The sequence below is a fragment of the Tursiops truncatus genome, chromosome 17, assembly GCF_011762595.2.
Source record: "Tursiops truncatus isolate mTurTru1 chromosome 17, mTurTru1.mat.Y, whole genome shotgun sequence".
In the NCBI taxonomy this organism is placed as follows: Eukaryota; Metazoa; Chordata; class Mammalia; order Artiodactyla; family Delphinidae; genus Tursiops; species Tursiops truncatus.
The window spans coordinates 46,978,795-46,991,965 of NC_047050.1; the positions used below are offsets into that span (position 1 = coordinate 46,978,795).

Genomic DNA, 13,171 nt, shown 5'->3' on the forward strand with positions numbered 1-13,171 from the left:
ACTACACAGACCAATTACCGTAACAGATACTAAAAGAGCTGTCAAAGAGCTATTGCTGAACAGCCACCAACACCAGATAATTTCACTGAAATTTTAAGGAAGAGAAAATTCCAATGCTGTGCAAACTGTTCCAGAACTCAGGAAAAGGAAAAACATTTCCAATTTACCAGCATAAAATTAATAACAAAACTTCTTAAAGATAGCGTGCACGTGAACACACACACACACACGACTAACTGCACTGATGAATACAGATACAAATATATTAAATAAAATAGGAAACATAATCTGGAAATATATTAAAAGAATAATACATATGGTCAAGTAGAGTTTATTTCAGGAATGCAAGGATGGTTCAAAATGACAAAATATATTAAAAGGTCAAAGGAGAAAAATTGTATGATCATCTCCATAGAAAATGAAAAGGCATGTGATAAAATTCAACATGCATTCTTGACTAATTTATTTTAAAATAGGGATCAATGGATACTCCTTAACGTGATTAAATGTATAGATCTCAACCCAGTTCATTATAGCCAATATATTTTAACATTATTCTAGAAGTACTAGACAATGCAATCAAGACATAAAGAGGTATGCAAATTGGAAGACATGACTGTATAACTGGAAAACACAAAAGAATTAACTGAAGTACTACTACATACCATAAGAAAATGAGAGTCTGGTAGCTGGGTAGAAAACTAACATAAATAAGTCATTAGCTTTCATATATACTAAAATCAGACTAAATTATAAACAGAAAGGACTTCCTTAATAATGGTAACAAAAATAATAAAATTTCTAAGAACTCTTGAAAAACATGTACAAGATCTCTGTAAAGTAAAATGCGAAGCATCTGTGAAGGAAACAACAAAAAAGACTTGAACAAATTGGGAATCAGTTTTGGATAGGGCACCATGGTTTAGATAGAAGCTTTAACATGATAATGATGTCAAATTTCCCCAAGTTGACCTATAAAAGTAAAACTGTCCAAAAAAAAAAAAATGTACAATGGATTTGTTTTGTGGAACACAAAGGGTTGATACTAAAGTTCAAATGGAAAAATAAGCAAGAATATTTGAACATTTAAAAATTACTGTTATTAAAACAGTGTAGGACTGGTACAAAATAAGAAAGGCAAGTCAACTGAACAGAATGGAATTAGAGTCTAGAAATATATCCACATAATATGAAAATCTGCAATATGATAAAAGGGCCATTTCCAATAGCAAGGAAAGGACAGATTTAATAAACAGCCTTGCAGGAACTAGGTAGTTACCTAGGAAGAAAAACTGGAGCCTTAAATTCAGGATAGATCAAATTTTTAAATGTGAAAAGTCAAATAACAGAAATACCCAACTGTACTTTTAACATTCAACCAGTAGCAGATACACTTTTTCCCTTGAAAAAAAGTGCAGAAAAGGAATGCATAGTATGTTACAATTTGTATTACATCATATAGCATTTATACATATAGATACATTTATGTATCTATATGGTATTTCTGGAGGGTATACAAGAATTTGGTCTTGGTACCTATTTCTTTGAAAGGGAACTAGAAGATGGCTGTCAGGGATAGGAGAGAGACTTAATTTTTTTACCATTTGAATCAAGAAGATGTATTAGTTAATTAAACAAAGAAATTAAAATATATGCCAGAAAACAAAACAAAAAACCTATACATAATAGTATATAATTAGTAGGATCTAAACAAGGTTAATTTGGTAACCCAAATTCTGCCAGTAAAATATTGTATAGGGGTCTAAAATGTATCTGAAAATAATATAAAAAGAGAACTGATAGAGTTACTGACTCTTATAAGACACATCAATTAAAAGGCAGGTTTTTCAAAGGCAAAATAATGTCCAGGTCCTTAGGGATTTCTTTACGCTTGAGAACTGGTGTAAGCTACTACTTTACTATAAGGGAGTTAAGAAAGACATCCCCTCTTTAATTTTTCTTCTAGACACACTGCATATTTCATGGCCTGAATCTGTATATGCACCAAATGAACAAAAATAAAGAGAAACTTTGATTTCAAGTACCTCAAGGCAATACAAAAGTACCTCAAGGCAATACAAAAAATACAAAAGTACCTCAAGGCAATACAAAAAAAAGAAGTCATTTTAATTTTTGATACATATTAAAACATTTCAGTCAGTTCTTCCTGACAGCATAACACGACAAATACACAAGACCTCAAACATGCTTTAAAATGACATTCAGCAAAGTATTTAAAATGTAATAAATAGCAATAATCGCACACAAATACATTTTTCATACTCAAACATTAAGCTACTAAACAGACAGCTAAAGAATAAATAAACGGGAACTGACAATAAAAAAATACGCGAGGTTTTGCAATTCACTTTACTTAAAAAAGGGAGGTGATCTGAATGATTTCTTAATTTGCTTTTCAACATGTAGCATGATCCTCCCCTTATGAATAAAATATATTGAAAAAATCACTTTCTTACTATAATGCAGTTTTTAAATACAACAAATAAATATAAAACCAGCAAAGCAACCTCAAGTTGTAATAAAAATGCCCCCTCACGCTCCCCCTGTAAGCTATGGAAATATATAGTCATTATGATAGCAAATAATAGTATTTAAAGTGATAGTGCTTCTGCACTAAACTCATCTGAGACCTTGATATGATTTTAGTGCAAATCCCTAGGGTCCAATACAAGCATAACCCTGTATCAGGGAAAGACATTACCAGTTGGAACTTATCTTGTACAATTTTTGTACATATTTTATAAAGTTCAAGATTTAATGCATAGTAGAATATCTTCATCCGCTTAATTCTGTCCTTAAATAGAGATAAAAAAAGAAATGACTTGGGCTTTTTACCATTTGGTTTGTACCATATTAGAGTATTAAAGTCAACATTAGAAAATTTATAAAAGAGTTTTGTTTTTGCCATTAATTTATCTAACGCTATCTAAATTTCACATCATTGCATGTTAAACATAAGAGAAAAAATTTTAGACAAAGGTTTTTTCCCTTTGACAAGCTCATATTATGAAATCTAATAATGTTTAGACAGATGTTATACAAATAAAAACAGGTGAGAATAAGGACTTTTTCTCTTTTTATATTAACAACCTTAACATCTAGTATATTAAGTTACAAGATGTATTGGCAAAAGCATAAAGGGTTCAATTAAAAGAAGGTATTATTTTGAAAAAGAAACGTTTTAACATAGGATAGATAGAAACTGACAGTCAAATGAGTTTCAGCAGCCATATCTCTACTGCGAACTACAGTACCGGGATGAAAACAATTAGAAACAAATGGAAGAACATTACTGAACAATTTGAATACATAATGCATTTTTAGCTGCTAAAATAGTAAACTCTAACGTTTATAGAGTTACAGGTGTTTAATTTAACCATGCAGGCTAACATATGATAGTAAGAAATCACCCTGCATCTTTTCTCTTTTTAAATTAAAACTAGTTTAATTGTAAAGTTACAAAACAATGAATGGATATTGCTCCAACTTGTATCCAATCTCCCTGATGGGATTCTTGTACCTAACAAAGTAACAAAGCTTCATCATCACTTGTTTCATTTTTCAGCGTTGCTTCTAAGCAAGAGTCTGGTATCTGGGCAGTGTGGACAATACCGCAGCGCTCACAGGGGCCATCGCGATTACTTGGTCTTACTCCAGGGTCTGCTGCACTATATGGTTGTCTGAACCTTTGCCCTTGATCGGAGGCAAGATCAAGAAGAGGTCTGGAGCAATCATTCACATCAAAGTCTGAAGCTCCTTCAGAAACTGGAATTAGCATTTCGACATCATCATCTTCTTCTCTTCCACTTACCCCATTATCAAGTTGTCTCAAAGGGCTCTGGTTCTGACTTACGGAGCTTGATCGCCCTAATGTAAAACGTACCCAACGTAGCCCCTGAGTCATACGACTTAGCGCACTCGTGAGCTGGTGACGCGCCGGACTCACACTTGGGGGTTCCGCGCTTGTCACATCCCGTCCGGTCTCTGTGTGACCACCTCGGGTATTCTGAGTGGAGGAACTTCCACTTGCTCCCACTGTTGCTTCTACAGCTGTCGTGGGAGGGACTTTTTGAGGCAAAGGAGCTGCAACCCCGCCAGATGCTCCTACCGTATCTCTTCTCTCATTTTCTGTGTCTGTGTCGTCAGATTCCACAGAAAACAAACTTCTGTGAGTATGATTTCTTTCAGGTTCTCTGCTGGTACTCTGACTAGGGGCAACCTCATCCCCATCTGCTGAGACCAGAGCCAATGACCCTGAATGGCGTGATCTTGCAAAATTAAAAATACGATTCCAGATGTTGCTGGATCTGCCTGCCATAGGAAGTCTGATTGAAGTAAATCCGAGCTGAGACCGTACAGCTAGCCTCAGGTTTTCCAAAACAGAAGCCTGCAAAAAAAAAAAAGAAAGAAAGAAAAGATCTTAAGACAGCTAACAACAAGGTATTAAGATGGAAAACACCCTTCTATTCAGCATGTGTTGTGGATGAAAGTTCTATTACTCATTTTATGGTCTATGGAGGATGAATTAAATTCTCTCGATACAGGTTCACCTCACTCCAGAATCTAACCTATAACTTGAACCACTGTTCACTGTGTTTAAGATTTTCTTGATACCTCATTTTATATATGAACTTTAAAATGATGTTTAATGCCAATTACAACTGCAATTTTGTTTCAAAACTTCACATGGTAATCCAATCCTAGAAATGCACCAAAGACGGAAAATAAAATTATATGATACTTCTTTAGCTCGGAGGATAGAAGAATCTCTACAATAATTCTCCAAATGACCTAAAGGAGTGTGAAAACCAGGCTGTTTGTTTGTTTTTTTGTTTTAACACAGAACAAGTTAGACTTGATCTACAAGGTTGAAACCTTCCAAAACATGTAAAAATTATATCTCACAGTTGGTTCTCAAGGATTTGTTGAATGAGTGGATATTGAGGATTTATTTACATTGGCATAAACAAAGGAATTACTGTATTTGTAATGCAGCACAGGAAACAAAAAGCCAAAGAAATTAATTTGTTTATAGCACTATTCAATGGCATGAGACATTTGGGTTCCTTCTCAATCTTAAAGATTTAAGTCTTATTTTCTACAGCTTCATGTTAAACATAAATTATAACCTTATTCTTTGAAAATTGGTGATTTTTAATTAGTGCATATGGGAAGTGACCATATTGCCCAACTGAAAGAAAAATCATCTAGATTTTCTTTTTTCTAGGAATGACTACTGGATTTAAAAAAACAAAACAAAACACTACAGTATTTACAAAAACAGTCTTTAAGCTCCACCTAGTGGTTATAAAAAGGAGTAATCAAACTTGGACCAAACACAGCTTTCATCAATCTGGCATTTAGTATTTAAAACACAGTATTTCCAAGAAACAATGGTGAATTGATATACTCCCTTTCAAACGGTGATGCAGTTTCCCTCTGCCAAATGAATGGCTCTTGCCTTTCCCCCCACAGAAAAAAAGAAGGGAAGAGAATAAGAAGATGTGATAACATATGTTTTCCATCTCTGTTTATGACTGGTATTGAAGTAAATCCAAGCTGATACTGTACAGCTAGCCTCAGGTTTTCCATATAGATTTGTGATTTCCATATACACCCTTTGAACACAATCCCTGGAATATAACTCACAGAAAGCTAAGAAGCTACTATCACAGGAATCTTTCATAGTCTAGCCTTAGTAAATAACAGATTGTCAATAAGAAATCTGAATATCAGCACATAAAATTTACTATATGAATGAGTAAGGTTTTTCACCAATTGGGAATGTAACTATAAACTAACTGAAAAAAAAAAAAAAGTGGCTCACATCTCTTTGAACTCCATAGATTTGGTCCTCCTCATTTGGCATTCACGTTCTAAGGCTTTGTGTGAGCACTGTCATTAAATCCAGAAATGAATACAAGGCTCTTCAGATATCCTCCCCTCTTATGCAGCTGCCACCCACCATGCCTTCAGCACACTTCAAAGCCATCTTTAACAGTACAGTCTGTCAGTGAGATGAAGCTCTCTACTGGCTTCAAAGTCTGTTTAATTAAATGATTGCCAATTTAACATTAGATTCTACAAGGGGATCTCATGATTGTTTTAGGAATAATTTTATGTACTTCTTCAGTTTATGAAGCAGAAGAAAAGCATTCTTCAGAAAGGATTGCTATTTTGAATGAGTTGGTAATCAGAAGGTTATTTTTCTTTTCTTTTTTTTTTTTTTTGCGGTACGCGGGCCTCTCACTGCTGTGGCCTCTCCCATTGCAGAGCACAAGCTCCGGACGCGCAGGCTCAGCGGCCATGGCTCACGGACCCAGCAGCTCCGTGGCATGTGGTATCTTTCCGGACTGGGGCACGAACCCGTGTCCCCTGCATCGGAAGGCGGACTCTCAACCACTGCGCCACCAGGGAAGCCCTATTTTTCTTTTTAAAAACAAATAAGGAAATTTGATAATTTATTACCAAAAGTTTCAAACATAAGAGTGTAATCTCATTAACTGAATAAAATCTAGTTTCCCATTTACAAACATATTTTATTTTAAAACTTTGTTGAAGCAGAATTCCCTCACAAGGGTAAATTATAACCCTACAAAAATGCTGTACTAGGTAGTAAAGAATTGAAACCTTACCCAAAGTGAGGTCTGACCTTTGCCCTTTACTTCTGGGATGAGACCTCAGACCTTGGAATGTCATCTTTGACAGGAGTGTCATTGCGTGGAGACTTGGGCCAGCCAGAGAGTAGCACTGCGTTTTAGGTGGAGGCTCTGAGCCACACCAATGTGATGTAGCGTGGGAGTGCTGAGTCAGCAGAATCAGTCAACCTCTGGAGAGGCTGGAGACTGGGATCAGCCACGTGTGCCATTAATCATGCCTATGTGATGGAGCTCCAATAAAAACCCTGGACACCGAGTTTGGGTGAGCGTCCCTAGTTGGCAATGTTTTGTGCATATTGTCACACACCCGTGTCGAGAGAATAACACTGTCCTGACTTTATGGAGAGAAGACAATTGGAAGGGTCGTGTTTGGTACCCTGCTGAACCCTGTCCTACGCGTCTCTTCCTTTGGCTGATTTAATCTGGATCCTTTCCCAGCAATAATAGTTACACCAGATTATACTATTAAGTAAAACAGCTTTCAATGAATTCTCAGTCCTTCCAGTGAATTATCAAACCTGAGGATGGTTTGGGAGCCCCTGAACTTAAAATTGGTTTTAGAAGTAAGGGCTGTCTTGTGTGGACTGTGCTCCCTCGAACTTCACAGTTGACTAACCTCTTGAAGGTAGCCTCAGGGTATAGAGGTGGGGTGATAGATGGTGGAGTGGGTGGATGGAATTAACCATCCTCTGAATTCCTACCTAAAAAGAACCCTTCCCCACGGCAGGGACTACAATACATAAAAACCACAATGTAGGGTTTTCCTATGTTGCAGACAAAATTCCAACCAGTGGAAGTTCTGAATTACTTACTTAGCAAATTACATCAAATTCTCACAAAGATTTCCTAAAAGACTCGAATAAGATGACCGACTGTAATTGGAAACCTATTTACCAAAAAGGAAATGGTCTTTCATCTTGAACAGAATTAAATTACTGGGAAAACAATGTTCATCAATTTTTCTTAATTCTGATACTGGGAACAATTTTTAGAAATGTTTCTGGATAAATTTACATTCTAAATGTAGAAACCTTAATGCCCTTAAGAACCCTGGCACAACTGTAAGCATTGAAAAAGAAATTTAAAAAGAAATTGCAGGGAACTATATTCGGTATCTTATAATAATCTATTATGGAAAAGAATCTGAAAAAGAATATATATATATATATATATATATGTATAACTGGATCACTTTACTGTACACTTGAAGTAGAAAATTGCTCACAAAAATTTAAAGAATTCAGAAACATTAATAAAGAATGAGTTACTATTTAAAGAAAATGATATGAATTTTTAAGCGCTGTAAAATCCAGCTGTGAAGAAGTTTTCTCTCAAGTCAGGTAGAAATGTTAACTTAATTTCAACAACTTTTATTTTAATCTAGCATGTTACTAATCTATTACTAAGCATATCAACTTTAGTATTTCTTTTTAAATCCTTGAAATAGTTCAAGTAGAAAATAAGTTGTCAAACTTTACTTTTGAATTTTAACACACTAAATTATCCTAAACAGTAAAATGCTTAAGAATCACCTAACCAAATCAGAAGTAAAGAGTGAAAAGTATACTTCTGAATTTGTTAAAATACAATGAAACAATCAGAGTTGACCCTTGAACAACATGGGCTTGAAATGCACGGGACCACTTATACGTGGATTTTTTTCAACAGCAAGTTCTATAGTACTACATGATACATGGTTGGTTGAATTTATGGATGTTGAGCCCCAGACACAGAGGCCCGACTATAAAGTTACATGTGAATTTTCACCTGCACAGAGGGTGGGTGTCCCTAGCCCCTCGTTGTTCAGGGGTCAACTGTATAATTTCAAATCCTCCATATATTTAATTCTTAACGTGACTGCAAAAATTCTGACCCAGTCAAGGATACTTTACCATTATATACAAGTATAGATTTCATTTTAAGAGGTACGGAAAGAGAAATAATAAATTGTAACATACTTGGTTAGGTGGACAAACAGGAAAATCTTCAACTGGTGGAATTAAACCCTGAGCAATCAACTGTCCATAAGAGGGAGGAGCTTCTCTTCTTAACAATTCTGCTTCCACTCTGGACAACTGTGTTTCAAATGATCTTTGAGAGAAACAGGGGGATGAAAAGGGTTAAAAAAAAAAGGCAAGCCAAAACAGTAATTTTAAAATTATCAACAATTAAAACAATTTGAATTTTAATATACTTGCTCATTTGTATAAAGCTTACTTGGCCAGCATTCCTACACTGAGAACACAAAGATGAAGCAGACAGTTTAGCCTCATGCGGTTTTACACTAGGGGCCTGGATCACTAAGTTTTAATAAGTTAGATATCCCCGTAAAAGATAAAAGTACTAGATCTTTAAACCCCTAAGAACATAGGGGCTTGAGACTTTAGGTGAAAGTATTTGAAAATTCTTAGAAGACACTTTATTCAGCAAGTCCAACACATTTACTTTTCAGGTAAGGAAAAGAGTGAAATGAGTCACCAAAACCCTTTCTGGAATAACTTGTTCTTAAACTCAAGGCCTCTGGTCTTCATTGTACTCTTATGTTGCAATGTAGTAAAACATTTTCTGGCCATTTATACTGAACCAAAGAGAAGATGCACTTGGTTATTGTGATACTGTGCATCTATTCTTAGCTGTCTGGTATGTGACTTCTTTGTTGTATCTATCATTTGTAATTCTCCTGGGACTGACGGTCATGGTCTCCACAGGAGCTTTCTAGAAGGCCTCTCTGCCATCAACTTCTCCCAGGTCCAGTCTCTCCTCTACCACACGAAAGACAGCTCTCCCTGAAGGCCACTCTTTAACGCTGAACCACTTCTTACTTAACTGAGATCCTTCGACTTTTATACCACTTTATTTTATAGCTCTTACAACATTTATATTTTTTGCCATCTAATTCTACCCACCAATTCCTCCCTTCTAACTGTAAACTGCCCATGAGATTACTCCTACTCATTTCTCTATTCACCTGTATAATGCTTTCAACATAGAAGGTTCTCAAATGATCTGGAATTGTTGAATTAATATTTATAAAAACCGAGGTTAAAGAGCAACAACCGAGAATTACAGCTTGCAAAATTCCTGTAAGACAGATTAACCTGAAAACAGGAACTGATAAACACAGATTGGCTTTTTTCACCTCATAACTCTTAGTATTTATTTGTTTTTTAATATTCTTATTAGGCTTTTGAGTCATAGGCTTTTCATAGTCATTTTATAAATCATAAGAAGTATTTATTTCTCAACAATTTAACAAAAATATATTGCTAATCTCATTAAGAAATGTGTTGTAAATATTTGGGCCATGCTTTTACTGTAGAGAGCATAAGCAATATAGTTTCGTCTTGATACTGACCTTCGTTCAAACATTCTCAGAGAATAGAGCTTACAAGTACATCCCAAGGCAATGACCAGTAACAGGCCACAGATGAGGCTCCCTATGACGGCTGCAGTTATGACTCGGGTAGGCACGATTACCGGGCAATTCTCCTCATCGCTGCCATCGCCACAGTCGTCCTGAGAGTCACACACCCAGCTTTCAAACACACAACGATTGTTTTTGCAATGAAAATTTCCTGGCTGGCAAAAAAAGCAGTTTTTTTCATCGGAGCCATTTGGGCAATGATTCTGGTAGTTGCAGCGATCAGAACGAGGGTAACAGACGCCGTTCCGGGAACATGGGAACTCTTCCTTTTGGCACATGGTACAATTGATTTCATCCCTTCCGTTTGGGCAATGCCAATACCCATCACAGCGCTGCTGCTCCGTATAACACCCCCAGTTCCCTCCGCAGGGTATTTCCCATGGCAAACAGAAGCCGTCTACTTGGTAAGTAGCATTAAATCCCCTGGCAGCGTTGACTTTATCGGCACAGAAGTGTACCCTTATCTGTCCAGAAGAAGACACGACAGTGAGAGGCGCATGAGAATCAAAAGCAGTTAACACACGCAAAAGCTTGTGTGGATTCTCCTCTAATCCATCGTATATTTTGACATAATCACCATAACCAGTACCATCAAGTTTAAAGTCAGTGAAACGTAAGATGACTTTACGATGATCACCAGTGTCTATTAACCAGGTGCAATTGCTTCCGGGAGGATAAAAGTCTGGATAATTGGGAGAATTAAAAGTACCATAAAAATATTTTAACCACTGCCCACAGGTTGGCACATCACAGTCTATCTCATCTCCAAGGTCAAGGCAGTCAATGTTCCCATCACATTTTAAAGATTCGGGGAGGCAAGTGTAAACTTTGGTAAACCGAGATAGACACTGGAACTGGTTGTAAGCACAGGGTTGGAAAGAGGCAGATGTTGGAGGATTCACTTCTTTGGCACAGATCTCTTCATCAGAACTATCTCCACATTCGTCCATGTTATTGCATTTCCAGGCTGCTGGTATACACTTTCCATTACCACAACGAAACTGGTCACAAGCACAGTTTGGTTCCTCAGATTTCCCTGGGAGGACATTGGGAGGACGGAGATGGAGAGATAAGGAGGAAAACAACATACTCTTTAAAGGGTATATAACAGCAAGTGGCATTTTTATCGTAAATGTTGATTAGCCCAAATGATAGTTGGGCTTGATCAAAAAATAGGTTAAACTCTAATGGCAAATTAATATTGGCTTACTGATTACTCAACTATTTATTAAACATTTATGATTTGTTCCATGAAGATCTCTACAGCTACAAGAGAAAAGACCAATCCTGTTTTTGCAGAAGCTATTTTACTGCAGAACATTTAGTAAAGTGATGTAAGATACGTAAGTCAGTAGGATGTATTGCCTAAGAATTTCAAATACTCTATTGTATAAACATTTTGCAATGAAGAAAAACTCCTCTATAATAATCACTTTTTCAAATCCAGTTTTAGTATTCTTTTTGAGTTGTTTATATATATATTATATATATATATACAAACACATACACACAATATTTTGCTATGTGTATCATAGCATATTTTGCAAGCCCATTATTTAGACTCAAATTTTTGCTAAGATTATCATAAGTTAACTTTATTCTATTTCTAACATTTCATGTAACCACAACATGGTACTTCCATTTTATAACTGTTTTAATACAACTGCAAAATATTTTATGAATCTGAGCTAAAGGTATACATTTACTCAACAAAACAGTAAGGGGAGGAAGAGAGAAAAGAATGGAAATGTTTATAGAATTCTGATTATCTTAGTGGACCATCTTAAATATATAACAATGACGTAGGGAAAGAAAACCAAACATTAGATTCCTACAGTCCACGCTGATGATGTCGGCCAATGCTTACCTCTCCATTAACAACTTTTATTTACTGGCAAATAGGTGACAGAAAATGTGCTTCAGAACCTAAGTAAATATTACGAAGACTGTGCTTTTAATAAAAAAGAGAAAAAGCAGCGTATGTTGCTAAAGGAGACCACGTCATTTCAGAAAATGTAGAATGATTTTCAGCAAAAATTTACATAACTCTAATGCTCTGAGTTCTTCATATTTGTATGATCTGCTCACTCTTTTTGGATAAAGTTTAAGAACTAGCAAAAGAAGACTTCTGATACTACAAACTACGAAAGTGAAATTGATTATGTCTTTTCTTTGAAGGTGTAAAGACAAGGGTAATGCACACACACAAAAATACATTCTGAAGTAACTTGCAGGATACTGGTAAACACTTGAGGGGAAAAAGTTCCTTTTAAAATAAACGTATTCAAAATATTTAAAAAGAAAACTGACCTTAGTTTGTAAAATTAATCATTTTATTAGGATTATACAAAATGCCTTTTGGAGACCCGGATCTATGGTACCTGAACCTTTAGCCTCTAATTCCTCAATCTCAGCTGCCTTGAGGATTGAGTCACAATTAAATGGACATTGTTTAGAAGGCGAGTCCCAAAGTGACTGAGCAGTAAATACTATAGAATTCTGTTCCATATCCTTCTTCTTATTTAAAAACACACCTGAAAAGTATGCCAGTCTGAAACCCTTCCTAGAGATACTGTCATCGGAATGGAACCTGATCCAGACGTGGTCTTGTGAAGAAATATATGGTGGTGGGATTGTAGAACCACAGGCTCTGTAGCTTTCAATATTCTTGTATGTTTCTATCGTCAACCAGTCCAAACTGCATCTTCTGGACCCTTGAATATCAAAATCCTGAAAACTACAAATAAAAAGTCAGAAAAGGCTACTGAAAAGGAAATTTTGGAAAAAAATTTCATTAATAACACAAAGTAACTGGGGAATTTATTACAAGCCTCCATATATTCAATGATTCTCCTGGATCTTCTAGGCCCACGACTATATCATCAGCAAATAATAATACTGCTTCTGTGTTCCTAACATTTATATCTCTTTCCCAGATTCCAGAACAATACTTCTTCATAAGTAACACGAAATTCCAAAATAACGCTAAAAAACAGGAGATAGTTGGCACCTTTTTTCTTTTTCTTCTCCCTGTGTGTGTTTAGGAAGGACCACTTCTAATTCTTAG

At 35.8% G+C, this 13,171-nt stretch overlaps 1 protein-coding gene across 3 annotated transcripts in view; it reads right to left on the minus strand.

Moving 5' to 3' along the window:
- Nucleotides 1–2,097: 2,097 nt before the first annotated feature.
- LRP12 (LDL receptor related protein 12) overlaps nucleotides 2,098–13,171 on the minus strand; it is an 83,825-nt gene continuing 72,751 nt past the window's right edge. For all 3 annotated transcript variants that reach the window (XM_019942251.3, XM_019942250.3, XM_033842807.2), the window contains 4 exons: nucleotides 12,639–12,841; nucleotides 10,036–11,140; nucleotides 8,639–8,771; nucleotides 2,098–4,408 (listed from right to left, as the gene is read on the minus strand). In XM_019942251.3, coding sequence (XP_019797810.1) covers nucleotides 3,542–4,408; nucleotides 8,639–8,771; nucleotides 10,036–11,140; nucleotides 12,639–12,841 — 2,308 coding nt within the window. In that variant the 3' untranslated portion in view covers nucleotides 2,098–3,541. The remainder of the gene's footprint in view (nucleotides 4,409–8,638; nucleotides 8,772–10,035; nucleotides 11,141–12,638; nucleotides 12,842–13,171) is intronic.